The sequence below is a fragment of the Tupaia chinensis genome, unplaced genomic scaffold (assembly GCF_000334495.1).
Source record: "Tupaia chinensis unplaced genomic scaffold, TupChi_1.0 Scaffold000688_1, whole genome shotgun sequence".
Lineage (NCBI taxonomy): Eukaryota > Metazoa > Chordata > Mammalia > Scandentia > Tupaiidae > Tupaia > Tupaia belangeri.
In genome coordinates this window covers 1,565,673-1,580,049 of record NW_006160211.1, presented here as the reverse complement: position 1 = coordinate 1,580,049, position 14,377 = coordinate 1,565,673, and the positions used below count along the sequence as shown (strand labels likewise).

Below are 14,377 nucleotides of genomic sequence, written 5' to 3'. Positions count from 1 at the left end.
ATATATATATTTGAAACCATACTGCTTCTGTTGTTATAGAGTTATAAAATTATACAAAATTATAAGACATATTTTGAACATTATCTTTAAAATTCAGTATTTTGAAACTTTGAAAGTTGTAAACTGTGAAGAATTATGGAGTATGAGCTAAAATTCTTTGCTATGTAAAGTAAATGTTTGTGAAAAAATGTAAAATAAAAACAAGTTGTAATGGAAAAAAAATAAATAACAGATCCTCTCTGCCTCCCTTCCTGTAACTCTTAGTAACTACTATTCTACTTTCAATATATGTAAATTTGACTACTTTAGATACTGCACGTAAGTGGAGTCATACAGTATTTGCCCTTTCCCGACTAGCTTATTTCATTAGCATCATGTTCTGAAGATTCATTCAAGTTTTAATATGTGACAGAATTTCCTTTTTAAAAGGTACATAGCTTCCATGATAGTTGCTCCATTTCATAGTCTCAGCAGCAGTACCCAAGGACACCAACTTCTCTCACTGCCAACAGTTCTCTTCTGACTTTGTTTTTTATAGTAGCTATCCTTGTGTACGTGAAGTGATAGCTTGTGATTGTTATTTCTTTGATTAGTGATGTTAAGCATCTTTTCATGTGCTTATTTGCCATGTATATGTTGTCTTTGTACAAATTCAAGTCCTTTGCTTATTTTTTAATCAGATTATTTAATTTTTTGTTGTTGAGTTATAGGAGTTCTTTACATGCTTTTCATATTAACCCCTTATCAGATATAATTTGCAAATATCTTCTCCCATTCCATAAGTTGCCTTTTCATTTTGTTGATTGTATCCTTTGATAAACAAAAGTTTTTAAGTTTGATACTGTCTCATTTGCATATTTCTGGCTTTTTTAACTGTGTCTTTAGAATCATGTCCAAGAAATCACTACCAAATTCAGTGTCATAAAACTTTTTCTCTGATTTCTTTTAGGAATTTGATAGTTTGAGGTCTTATGTTTAGGTCTTCAGTACATTTTTAGTAAATTTTTATCTGTGGCTTAAGATAAGGGACCACTATAATTCTTTTGCATGTGAATATTCACTTTTCCCAACAATGTTGAAGAGACTGCCCTGTCCCCCATTGAGTGATCTTGACACCTTTGTCAAAGATTGACCGTGTGTGATGGTTTATTTCTGGGTTTGTTCTGTTCCTTGGTCTGTATATTTATCTGTTTATTTTAAATTTTATTTTATTTTTTTATTTCCCTAAGGTGTGTGTGCTTACCAGAGAGATGGGGCTGGGTAGAAATCACCTACCCCTAGCAGTGCATTATCACACTGCAGTCCCTTGTCCTTCACTTTGCCATCTCATCAGGATTTGAGCACTCAGGCACACACACAGTGTGGTGTGTTTTTCAAGCCACTGGAAGTAGGATCTAAACAGCCAGTCATGTGGGATCGAGCTCCCTTAAATACTAGACTATGGGGCCTTCCCTATATGTCTGTCTTTATGCCAGTACGACACTGTTTTGTTTGGTGTAACTTTTTTTTTTTTTAAGAATTATTTTATTTACATTTATTTATTTTAATTTGAGCAGAGGGGGCACAGAGAGAGGGAGGGAGGGAGGAAAAGTCAAAAAACAAGCCGTCAGGTCCGGGACTCAAACCGCAATCACTATTTGGGAGACCCGCACCTTTAACCACCATGGCCTCTTGGTATTGCTTTTGGTATGTTTTAAAATCAGGATGTGTCACTCTTCCAAATTTGGTTTTATTTTTCAAAATTGTTGTGGCTCTTTATATCTCTTGCAATTCCATATAAATTTTAGGATGATTCTTATCTATATCTGGGGGAAAAAGCCATCAAGATTTTACTGTGTTGAATCTGTGCAATTCTTTGGGTAATCTTGACATCTTAACAGTATTCAATCTTGACCCAATTCATGAGCATACAATGTCTTTCCATTTATTTGTATCCTTTAAAATTTCTTTGAGCAGTGTTTTATACTTTTAGTGTACAAATCTTTTACCTCCTTTGTTCAGTCTGTTGCTAAATATGTTATCCTTTTTGATAGTTTTGTAAGTGGAACTGTTTTCTTCATTTCCTTTTCTGATTTTTTTTTTTTTGAGAGGTTTTTTCTCTATAGGGCACATGCGATCACCAGACAGAGAGAGACATAGAGACAGAAAGCAAGAAATCACCCCCCCAGGGGGGATGGTCACACCCCAATCCCTTCTCCTCTCGAGATCTTGGGCACGCGCACACATGCACCCGGCATGAGTTTTAAGCCACCGGGTCCGGGACACGAACCGCAGTTGACTACGTGGGAGTCCAGCGACATAGCCATTACGCTAACTGCTGGTTCCCTCAGATTGTTTTTTGACACACTTTTCTATATAATATATATTTAGTATCTATAAAAGATTCCCTTTTAATTCGTTTATTGTGAACATATTTTATACCAAAACATGCTTTTAACATGTTTTAACACTTTAAACATAATTTATAGTGTCTATAACTATAATCTAATATTGTGTAGTTTTGTTTTCTTTCTAAGCATGGAGATTTTGAATAACATGGTGACCAACTTATTTTGTTTTTTAGGAGATGATTTTTCTTTGATTCAACAAGAAATATTTATGGTTAAAGAATGTAAACATTGCAACATTGTTGCCTACTTTGGGAGCTATCTCAGGTAAAAAAAAAAAAAAAGAGAGAGAAAAAGCATCTGTCTCTCTCTTTGTATTTTATGTGTTTTTTTTCCTACTATTGTCCTTTCATATAAGTGCTGTTACATGATATATAATGAGAATTCTAAAAAAGTTCATTGAAAAATGAAATTAAAGTATATGATTATTTTGGTACAAAAAAATTACAAAATGCATGTATTTTTTTCATAATATGCATTTTCATGAAGTTTTTAAAGACCTCTTGTACAATTTTCTAAATTGCATTGTCCTAAGTTCTGAAATTTCTGGAGTTCTCTTATTGTCTTATGTTCATGATGATGACTCCATTTTACATTTATCTGGCAACCTTAATGAAATGTTATGAAGGATCACAAATAGGTGTTTCAACTTTCAAAACCAATGATATACTAAGCCATTTGATAGGAATAAATCTGAAATTAATGTTCTTTTCTGTATATTGAAGAGAGATTGCCATGGCAATTTCTTATTACTCTCCAATCCATCTTGAACTTTGGTGTACTGAAGAACAAGCGCTTTAAAGCAGCAGTCCCCAACCTTCCCAGCACCAGGGACTGGCCTCATGGAAGACAGTCCCACCACAGCCAGGATAGGGAGGTGGGAAAAGATATAGTCCAAGGATGACCCCGAAACACCATATCCACCATGCACTTCTTTTCCACTGCTACCACGTTGCTATCACATATAGAGTAAAATACTCACACAGCAGTAGAGTTTGCACTCCCATGAGAGTCCAATAACACCCCTAATCCAACAGGAGGCGGAGCCCAGGCAACAATGTGAAGGATGGGGAGCAACTGCAAACACAGACAAAGCCTTGCTCCTTTGCCTGCTGCCTCCCCTCCACCGCTGCACAGTCTGGTAAATTTGTACTGGACTGTAGCCCGACCTCCAGCAAGCCCTGGCTGGTGCCAGTCCATAGCCCAGGGATTGAGGACCTCTGCCTTAGAGTATTTCAGTGATGTAGGATTACTAGGTAATATAATTTTCTTTCTGTTTCTTATTAGTCGAGAAAAACTATGGATCTGTATGGAATACTGCGGTGGTGGATCACTTCAGGATATTTACCATGGTACTGTAAATTTGACTTTACATTTTAAAACTGACTTTGACCTTAATGTTTGTTTGACATTTCCAGTTAATCATGTAGTTAATAGATTTACCTTACATTCTTGTATTTTGTTCTTGGAATACTGCATAAAAGAAATCTAGGTTTTATTTTTTGGTATTTAATTAAAGTTGTCTAAACCTGAATTGAGAAATCCAAAGGTATTTGTATATTCTAGATTTCACCTGTTAGATGTAGTCTCTAGAAAAACATTCCACCTATAAAAGAAACTGCCTAAACTTCCTTAAATAAGAATTAAAATGCAGGGGCTAGCAGGTAGCATGGTGGTTAAGGGAATTATCTCCCACGTGGCTGACGGTGGTTCAAGTCCCAGACCTGGTGGTTTGCCTTCTTTTTCTCTCCTTCACTTTGTCCCTTTCTGTTCAAATTAAAATAAATAAATAAATAAATACAGATAAGTAAAATAATTCTTAAAAAAATTAAAATGCAAATGGTGACCCACATTAAGGAAATTATGTGTGTCTTAATAACTTAATAACCTAACCAGAAAAACAATTTACTTGTTAATTATAATTAAAATGTATACATATATTTAAAATTTTCAGAGTATTTTATATTGTGTTAGTTGGGCAGTTTTCAGAGTTGAATATGACTTTGCTTTATCATACTATTTGGAAATAGTTTAATTTTGACTGTAGTCTAGCTTCTAATTTGTGTTATTGATAACCCTTGAGTTTTAGAATTTATGAAACTAAGCATGGGTTCTCATAAAATAATTTTTTTTCTTTTAACATGATAAAGGGTAGTAAAATTTCATTGCAACTATGCATTGTGCAGTTTATTAAAAGTTGTATGAAATATAAAACATTTCTATCTTAAATCTTTATATTGGTGGCCTTATCAAATTTCAGTCGTGTAGTTTACAAATGCATCCACAATAGGTATAAAACAGGCTATTCTAGTTTAAATGATATTTTGTAACTTGTAGAGAATAAAGTTTTAAAATCTTGGTCTATAGAGCAGTGGTTAAACTATACTATACCTATAATATGAAGTATTATGTACTACTTAAAAAGATGAAGTAGTTCAGGTATTAATGACCTGAAAAAACTCCCTGAGAATTTGTAAAGCATAGTTAATTATACTTAGGCTTTTAAAAATCATTTTATAGGTATACACATGAATGTAAATGCATAGAAAAATGAAAGGATTCATTTTTGATAAACTGATAAATCATTACTTCTAAGAGAGAAACAGTGGGAAACAGTAAAATTTTAATTATAATAAAAATGTGTCAATGTATTACTTAATTATAAAGTTGAAAATATAGATATCTGATTTTGTCACAACATATATCCCATAACAGAAAAAAGTGCTGAATGATCCTCAACTCTGAACACTGCCTCTTTATTTAAAAAAATACATTTGATACCACATTTAAGTATTACAGCTACGCAGGATATTATGATTTATATAATCTCTTAAGAGTTTTTAAAGTAAGAACTAATCTCTTTTTTTTTTCCAAAAAATGTTGTTTTCTCTTATTAATGGTCTTTCATTTTATTATCTATTGTAATGTTTTATTATATATTATCATATTAGAATGCCTATTGTCTTTTATTTTACCCTGCTATTTATTAAATAATTGTTGGTAAAAAAACAGCTCTGGGGAACCAGCAGTTAGTGTAATGGCTATGTCACTGGACTGCCACGGAGTCGACCATGGTTCGTGTCCCGGACCCGGTGGCTTAGAACTCATGCCGGGCGCGTGTGCGTGCGTGCCCAAGATCCTGAGAGGAGAATGGAAGAGAAGGGATTGCGGCGTGACCATCCCCTCTGGGGGGTGATTTCTCGCTTTCTGTCTCTATGTCTCTCTCTGTCTGTCTGGCGAGCGCACGCGCCCTATAGCGAAAAACCTCTCAAAAAAAAAAAATCAGCTCTGTATGATTGAATTAAATTTAAACATTTTTTCTGTGATTTTATAAAGAATTATGTATTTGTGTGTGTGTGTACGTGAGAGAGAGAGAGAAATAGAGAATTGCCGGAGGATACATGCACTTGCCAGAGAAAGTGAAAGTGGGAAAGCATCTCCATTGGGGCATGGTCACACCATAATCCCTTATCTCCTCTCCTCCATCGCTCCCTTTTTTTTTATGTATGCACACACTTCTTGTGCGTTTTCAAGACACTAGATCCAGGATCCAAACCATGCAGTCAGCGGTGTGGGATCTAGCCACATTAACTACCATGCTACCAGCTGGCCCAAGAATTATGCTCTTCTATGTGAAAAGGTTTTTTTAAATGAATATAATTTTTATTCATTTACAAGATGCAAACTTTTTAATATTTACTTATTTACTTTTACAAAATGAGAACTCAAGAATGAAACTATATAGCTGGCATCTTTACTACTTTCCCTTTTAACTTTAAAAGATCATTTTTTTCTTCTTTCTCCTCCTTCATGCCAGAGAGCACATGCATAAGAGAGACCTCCAAAGGGTCACCAGTCATACTGCAATTCCCCACTCCATCAGTTCTCCATCTCATCAGGATCCTGGGCATACACATCTGCACCCAGTGTGTTTTTCAAGTCAGCAGGCCTGGGACTTGAACCTCAGTTAACCATGTAAGACCTGGCCTTCATCACATAGCACCCAACCACTATACTACTGAACAGCCCTTAAGGATTGTTTTCAGACCTTAATTTTAATTTTTTCATGACATTTCTCCTTTACATTATTAAAACCTATTTGTAGAGTTAACCTAAATCTAAGTATCCATCTCTGTAAATAATATACTAGATGTCATAGTAATTATGAACATCTACATCTAAAAATTAGATGCTTTAATTGTTTAACAAAAAAGCTCCCTTTCTTTTACTGCTATTCCATCAAGTTAGTAAGAATGGAATTTTGTGTTCCTGAGTAAATGTAGATAGCCAGTGATTAAAATGTGCAGTAACATTCTCCTCTATGTATAGATTACATGTAAATACCTGATTGTGTTTCACTATCAACAAACACCATCCCAGATTTTCATGGTCTTGAAAGGTGTAGTTCTGAAGCCTCTGATTTGGTACATGCATAATAATAATTTTATATTTAATATTAGGGAGGGATCTGGTTGCTGGCAGTAGCTTTACTACTTTTAGAATTCTTAGATGAGGTACCAGATAAAACCCCTCCCTGTTTTGATAGGTGTGGTAAAAAAATTATACCAAAGAAATCCTATCTTAGGCTGGCCCCATAGTGCGATGTTTAATAACCACTTGGGAATAGGAAGTGAGATCCTCCATGACTTACCGGAGTTCAAATCTCAGCCTCTGTGGCTTTTACAGTAGATGTGCATGCAGATGCTCGGGATCCAGCCAGAATGGAGGACTAGAATAAAAGCCATGGTGGCATGACCAGTCTCCATCGGGAGATAGGGACTGTGCACACGCTCTCTCATGCATGCTATATCCCTCTGGCATCAAAACAAAACAAAATAATATCTTGACCTTTAAAAAAGTATATGATGTTTTTCAGTGTATTTCAACAACCAGAATCCTATGGTTCTCTACTTTATGTAACTGTAATTAGTTATAGATGTTTATCCAGTTTCTTGGCTTCATTTTCGAAAATTTGTTCAGGATTGAGATTTTGTCCATTGCTTTCTATATAACTTGCCTTTGCTACCTGGTACTATGCTTTGCATATAATGGGTGCTTAATATTTTCTTTTTTATAAAACATTTATTTATTTCTTTTTATGGTTTTCAAGCTGCCTGGTCCTGGACTGAAGTCAGCTAGCTTATGCAATCAGCCAGTACATTAACCACCACATCATTTGCTGGCCTCAGGTGCTTAACATTTTCACTGACCAAAGTTGTTATGGAGAAATTGTTTTACTTTTTAAAGTTCATTTTAAAGTTCTCAATGTTACCTTAAAATTTTTTGCACCAGCTGGTGCAAAAAACCACCAGCTGGCATGGTGGCTAAGGTGGCTGGGATCCCACATGGCCAAGTGTACAGTTTGAGTCCTGGACCTGTTGACTTGAAAAACACACCAGGCCATGTGTATGTGCCCCAAGTCCAAAAAGGAGGGAAAGGTTGAGGAAAAGGATCACAATGTGACCTTGCCCCATAGGGATTGCTTTCTGACTCTCTCACTTTGTCTCTCTCTGGCAAGTGTGTGTGCCCTCTGGCAAATTAAAAAAATTTTAAGTTTGTTTTATTTATGATAGAGAGTGTCCACATACTAGAGAAAGAGAGAGAGAGAGAGAGAAAGAGAGAGAGAAGCATCCTCAGCAGGGTCTGGTCATACCATGATTCTCTTGCTCCAGCTCTCCAGCTCTTCAGGATCTTGCACACATGCTCAGAGTGTTGCGGTTAACTGGGCTAGGGATTTGAACCTGCAGTCAGACATGTGACTTCCAGTACTACAGTTCAGTGTACTACTTAACTGCGCTTCCAGGTTGGGCCCCTTGTATGTACCTTAATTAAAAAAGTAATACGTAGTTATAATCAGAAGAGAAGTCATCCAGTGATATATATGGAAGTTTTATATTATTGGGTCACCTAAAAAGTCATGACATATTTTTTCATGTTTTTCTAGCAAAAATGTATCATGCCTTTTCCATTAATCACTAGGTTTGTAATTTTTTAAATAATTTTTAATCTGTATGTTCAAATGTATAACATGTGGTCTCTTTTTCTTTATAGTTACTGGACCATTATCGGAATTGCAAATAGCCTATGTATGCAGAGAAACCTTACAGGTACTACATTTGTTTACGTAGATAGAAAGGCAATTCTTATTTCACAAGGATAGCTCTAAAATTGTGGTCTACCCGAAAGAGAAAGGATAAACCAATTGCTTTTTTTTTTCATTAATCACTCATCCTGTAATTCTGTAGAACTAGTTACTTCTTTCACAAACGAGTCACAAGAATTTATTTAAACTGTTGCTGATATATAGGATGGTCATATGTAGTGTTCTGCTTTGGAGCTGGTATGCACAGCCTTCATGTGTGGTAGTCTACTTTGTAACACTTGGCCCTTGGTGTCTACAAAGCAAAGGGAAATTGTAGGTATAAATTAGTTTTCATGAATGAATCACCAGGCCTCTCATTTCTAACAGGTTGTATAAGCTTTCTCTTCAGATTTTATGGTATTGAAGGGAATCTTTTCCATTGAATATGAGGTCTTTTACCATTTTTTCCATAAATGAAATCAGTTTCCACAGCAGTAACCCAGAGTCTTGTCTAGAAACCCTAGTTCTGTATGATATTAATAAGTGTTATGGATAGCAGAATCCCTTTCTATAAGTTTGGTTAACATTTGTATTAAGCAAAGGATGTGTTTAGTTGGTTGGTTGGTTTTTGTTTGTTTCTATTCACTTTATTTTTTTTTATTTATTTTTTAAATTTATTTTTACATTTTTCCACATTTACTTTACATATCAAAAAATTTTAACTCATACTTCATAGTTCTTGGAAGTTAATAAACAACTTTCAAAATTTCGAAATACTGAATTTTAAAGATAATGTTCAAGATATTTCTTATAATTTTGTATAATTTTGTTTGTGACTCTATAACAACAGAAACAGTATGGTTTTAAATATTTTTGAGAACATATTTACATGTCAACTACTCAAATTGTTTGAAAGCAAATGCCCAGCACACTAGTCACATAAACCTTCTCAATTCAGCCCTGCCCAAGTATATTCTGTGATATACCATCTGCTAGCAAAGATTTTAGCATCCGTAAATGCTTTCAGTATGTTAAAATGGGTAGAGGTGGGGCCAGCATTGGCATGGTAGTTGAGGTGCTGGACTCCCACATGGCTGACCACAGTTCAAGTCCTGGACCCTGCAGCTCACTTTCTCAGTTTCCTTTTCTCTCTCTCTTGTTCTGTCTCTCTCTGGTGAATTAAAATAATGATAATAAATAGTTCTTAAAAATAGATAGAGGTATAGAATATATGATATTTCTTCTAATTTTTTTTCAGTGCCCTGAAAGACTACTTATGACTATTGTAACATTAAAGCAATGACAATTGTATTTGAGATTCATAACTAGTTCATTAGAGATATGGAAGGTATGAAAAAAAAGCCAAAATTATACTTCTATAGCTGAAAACCACAATATCTGATGGAGTCTTAAAATGACAGGATTAATGGAAGATTAAATATTACAAAAAATAAGTATCAGTATGATTTTTGAGGGTCTAGAAATAGAAAATGTCCAAATGAAACGTATGGAAAAAATTAATTTCTTAAAAAGTGAAAATAGTATCGTTATACTCCAGGACAATAGTTACTGAGACTAAACAGAGAAAAGAAACAGTAAAAATCACAGTAGAATCAATGAAGTAGAAAGCAGAAAAATAATAGAGAATATCACTGAAACCAAAATCTGATTCTTTGAGATCAGTACAGTTGATAAACTTTTAGCCAGATTAACTGGGGGGCGGGGAGAGAAAGAAAACACAAGTGACCAATACTGGAAATGAATGAGGGGCTATCACAACAGAGTATACAAATATTAAAAGACTGTAAAAGGGGGATGGCCCTGTAGTACAGTGGTTAAGAATAGTGAATTGGGAGCCATACTGTGGTTAGTATCTCAGGCCTGTGGCTGGAAAAACATATCAGGCACATGTGCATGCATGCCCAGAATCCTGATTGGAAAGAGAAATAGAAGAAAAAAAGATTGTGGCATGACCATGCCCCATTGGAGAGTACTTTCTTTTTCTCTTTTTTTCCTTCCCTCCCTTCCTCTAGCAGTTAAAGAAAACAAAAACTATTTAAAGGATATAAAGAGAATTTTATAAACAACTTTATATCAGTAAAATCTATAACTTAGATGAAATGGACAGTTTCCTGAGAGACTCAAGCATAAAAGCTCATTCAATTAAAAATAACCTGAATAATCATATACATATTATATATATATCCACAAAGAAAATTCCAAACCAACTGATACTCTTAGGTAAATTTTACCAAACATTTGAGGAACAAATAATGTTAATTCTATACAAACTCTCATAGAAAGTTGAAGAACAGAGGATTCCTCCCAAAGCATTTTATGAATTAGAACCACTTTGCTACCAAAGTCAGACAACAATATTGTTAGATAACAAGTTACAGACTAATATTCTTCATCAATATAGATGCAGAAACTTTTTTTAAAAGTTAGCAAAGGTAATCCAATAGTATAGAAAAAAGATAATACATTATGAATATCATAATAAACATGGTGAACATAATTAGTGGAATTTATCCTGAAGTATAAAGTTGGTATAACATTTACAGATTACTTCAAGTAATTGAGCATCAGCTAACTACGAAAGAGAAAAGTCACATTATCTAAATAAACACAGAACATGTAAGAAAATCTAATGTTCATTCCTTGTAGAAGTCATGAACACTCTAAAAATAGAAAGGAGCTTAGTCAAACTGACAAAGAGCACCTATCAAAAATGTACAACTATAGGTAAATCATATTTAATGATAAAAGACTGTATACTATTCCTTTAAGATAAAAAAAGGCAAAGAGCCAGAAGATGGTGTGGTGATTGGGGCGCTGGACCTTGGCAACTGTGGTCAAATTCTGAACCTGGTGGAGTGGCTTGCTTCCTCAGTTTCTCTCTCTCTCACATATGCCCAATAGCAAATTTTAAAAAAATAATAAATAAATATTTTTAAAACGTATGCTTTTACTACTACTTTTTAGCATTGTACTGGATATTTCAGCAGTGCAAAAAGAGAAGTAAAATTTATGTAGTTTGGAAAGTAGGCAGTAAAACTGCCTATTTACAGACAGTATAGCAAAATAGAATAAAATCTGTAAAGTAGCTATCAGAACTAATATGCGAAGGTCAAAAGATGACAAGATTCAGGAACAACTTACAAAAATCAGTTCAATTTCTGTATATTAGCAAAGGCAGAAATTAAAGGAATAAGTGAATACTGCTTATAATAACAAAGAATATGGCTTTCTTAGGAATAAGTATGACCAAAGATATGTCATATCTGAAAATATAAATATGGTAAACATGCGTTGAGAGAAATTAAAGACCTAAATGATATACTATGTTCATGGATTAGAAAACTCAGCACTGTTTAAAATGTTACTTCTCCCAACATTGACCAATAAATTTAATGCAATACTAGTCAGAATCTAGCATCCAGGCATGCTTTCTTTTCCTTTCTTTTTCTTTCTTCCCTTTTTTTTTTTTTTTTTTTTGGAGAGATTTTCACTGTAGGGCTCGTGCGCTCGCCAGACAGACAGAGAGAGAGAGACATAGAGACAGAAAGCGAGAAATCACCCCCCAGGGGGGATGGTCACGCCGCAATCCCTTCTCCTCCATTCTCCTCTCGGGATCTTGGGCACGCACGCACACGCGCCCGGCGTGAGTTTTAAGCCACCGGGTCTGGGACACAAACCGCGGTCGACTACGTGGGAGTCCAGCGACATAGCCATTACGCTAACTGCTGGTTCCCTTCCCTTTTTTTTTTAAAAGAAATAGGCAAGCTTATTCTGAAATTCCTATGGAGATGCAAAGCACCTAGACTACTCATCTTTGAAAACCTGATTTATAGTGACATAAAGTAGATCAGTGTTTGCTATAAAGAAATAAAGAATTATAAAAGAGCACAGCATAAGAAAACTTTTGGATGTGGTGAATATGTACATTACCTTGATTGTGGTGTTAATGTTTTAGTCAAATACTTCTGATTTTTAACAGAAAATTAATTGGAAATCTTTAGGTTATAGTAAGCATTGATTACTAAAAAGAAACTTAGATGTTAGTACTCCTTCCCACAAAAGACATTCTGGTTTTCCTTTTTTTAAAAAAATATTTTTTTATTATTATTTTTAACTTGCTTTGGGGCATTTGCACTCACCAGAGAGAGACTAGTGTTGGGGGTGAAGGGGTGAGTTGACTGTGGAGGTGAGAGTGAGAAACCAAGCCACCAGCTCCATACTGAACCCTGATTAGCCATGTTGGAGTCCAGTGCTTTAAACACCATGCCATGTGCTGGCCCCTATTCTGGTGTTTCTTATGAAATAGGAATTTAAGAAGAAAGTTTGGGAGTCTAATTTATTTTGCTAATACATAGTTTTTTTTTTTTTCCAACTGTAGGGTCTTGCCTATTTGCATACTAAAGGCAAAATGCATAGAGATATCAAGGTAAGTTCATTTAATATGTTTAAATTCCTAATTATTTTAGAGAGATTTTTTCATGCTAATTTAATAGTATTTGTATTTTTGTTTTAGGGTGCAAATATTTTATTGACAGACCATGGTGATGTAAAATTAGGTATGTTATTTCAAGTTCCTACAATTTTTTCCAAAAAAATTTTAATGGAATTTTTAGTGAAAATTAATATTTATATTTTAATTTAATATTCATATCAAGAGTCACAATAATATTTTGACCTGTACTTTTATTCCTGAGAATCAGCTTAAGGAAATTAATTCCTAAACATAGAAAATTTATATTCACGCTAGTATTAATCGTAGTATTTTTTATACGAGAAAAATGCAAGCATAAATGTAGTAATAGAAAAACTGATAAGTCTACGTATGGAATATTATTCAGTCATTAATATTCATTAAGAATATACGAGAGTAAAATAATCCCCTGGTGTGTTAAATGATAAAAATGAACTGTATGTATTTTTTTTTTTTATGACCATGTTTAATAACAATATTAAAGTTTACACATCAGAAAAGAACTTTTGGGACCAGCAGATGGCATCATGGCTATGTCGCTGGACTTCCATGTAGTCAACTGCAGTTCAGGTCCTGGATCTGGTGGCTTAAACTCATGCCAGGCACATGTGTGTGCCCAAGATCCTGAGAGGAGAATGGAGGAGAAGGGATTGGGGTGTGGCCATCCCCAGGGGGGACATGGGGGGGTGATTTCTCACTTTTTGTCTCTCTTTCTGGCGAGTGCACGGACCCTATAGCAAAAACCTCTCCAAAAAAAAAAGGGGGAAGAAAGAAAGAAAAAGAAAAAAGAAAAGAACTTTTAAAAAGTAGGACCAAAATGTTAACTTTGGGGCCTGGCAAGTAGTGTGGTGGTTAAGGCACTGGATTCCTACATGGTTGATCATGGTTTGAGTCCCAGACCTGGTGGCTTGCTTTCTCCCTTTATCTCTCTCACCGGTCAAATTTTAAAATAACCTTAATAATAAGTAAAATTAAATAAAATAAAAAATTCATTTTTAGAAAAGAGACCAGCTGATGGTATAATGGTTACATCACTGAACTCCCACATGTCTGAGTATGGTTCGAGTTCCAGACTCAGTGGCTTGAAACTCATGCTGGGCACGTGTGCGTGCGTGCCCAAAATCTTGAGTAGAGAAGGGATTGCAGTATGGCTATCCCCCCGGGGAGTGATTTCTTGCTTTCTGTTTCTCTTTTTCTCTGGCAAAAACTCTCTTAAGATTGTTAACTTCATTCTGTTTGGATAAAAGGAATCCAGATGCATATTTTCTACGTGTATGGTTTTTGGGGTTTTTTTTTTTTCACTCTTTTTTTTCCTCCAAATTATCTTTAATGTAATTTTTAAAATGTTTCTATTAACTGTGTTCTTAATAAAGGACATATTTATGGTAGTAAAATTCTTTTTTTTTTTTTTTTGAG

At 34.7% G+C, this 14,377-nt stretch overlaps 1 protein-coding gene across 2 annotated transcripts in view; it reads left to right on the top strand.

The window, feature by feature from the left end:
* The window catches only part of MAP4K5 (mitogen-activated protein kinase kinase kinase kinase 5), a 127,940-nt gene that overhangs the window by 46,087 nt on the left and 67,476 nt on the right, over positions 1 to 14,377 (top strand). For both annotated transcript variants that reach the window (XM_006160516.3, XM_014592427.2), the window contains exons 3-7: positions 2,564 to 2,654; positions 3,675 to 3,739; positions 8,439 to 8,494; positions 12,869 to 12,916; positions 13,004 to 13,046. In XM_006160516.3, coding sequence (XP_006160578.1) covers positions 2,564 to 2,654; positions 3,675 to 3,739; positions 8,439 to 8,494; positions 12,869 to 12,916; positions 13,004 to 13,046 — 303 coding nt within the window. The remainder of the gene's footprint in view (positions 1 to 2,563; positions 2,655 to 3,674; positions 3,740 to 8,438; positions 8,495 to 12,868; positions 12,917 to 13,003; positions 13,047 to 14,377) is intronic.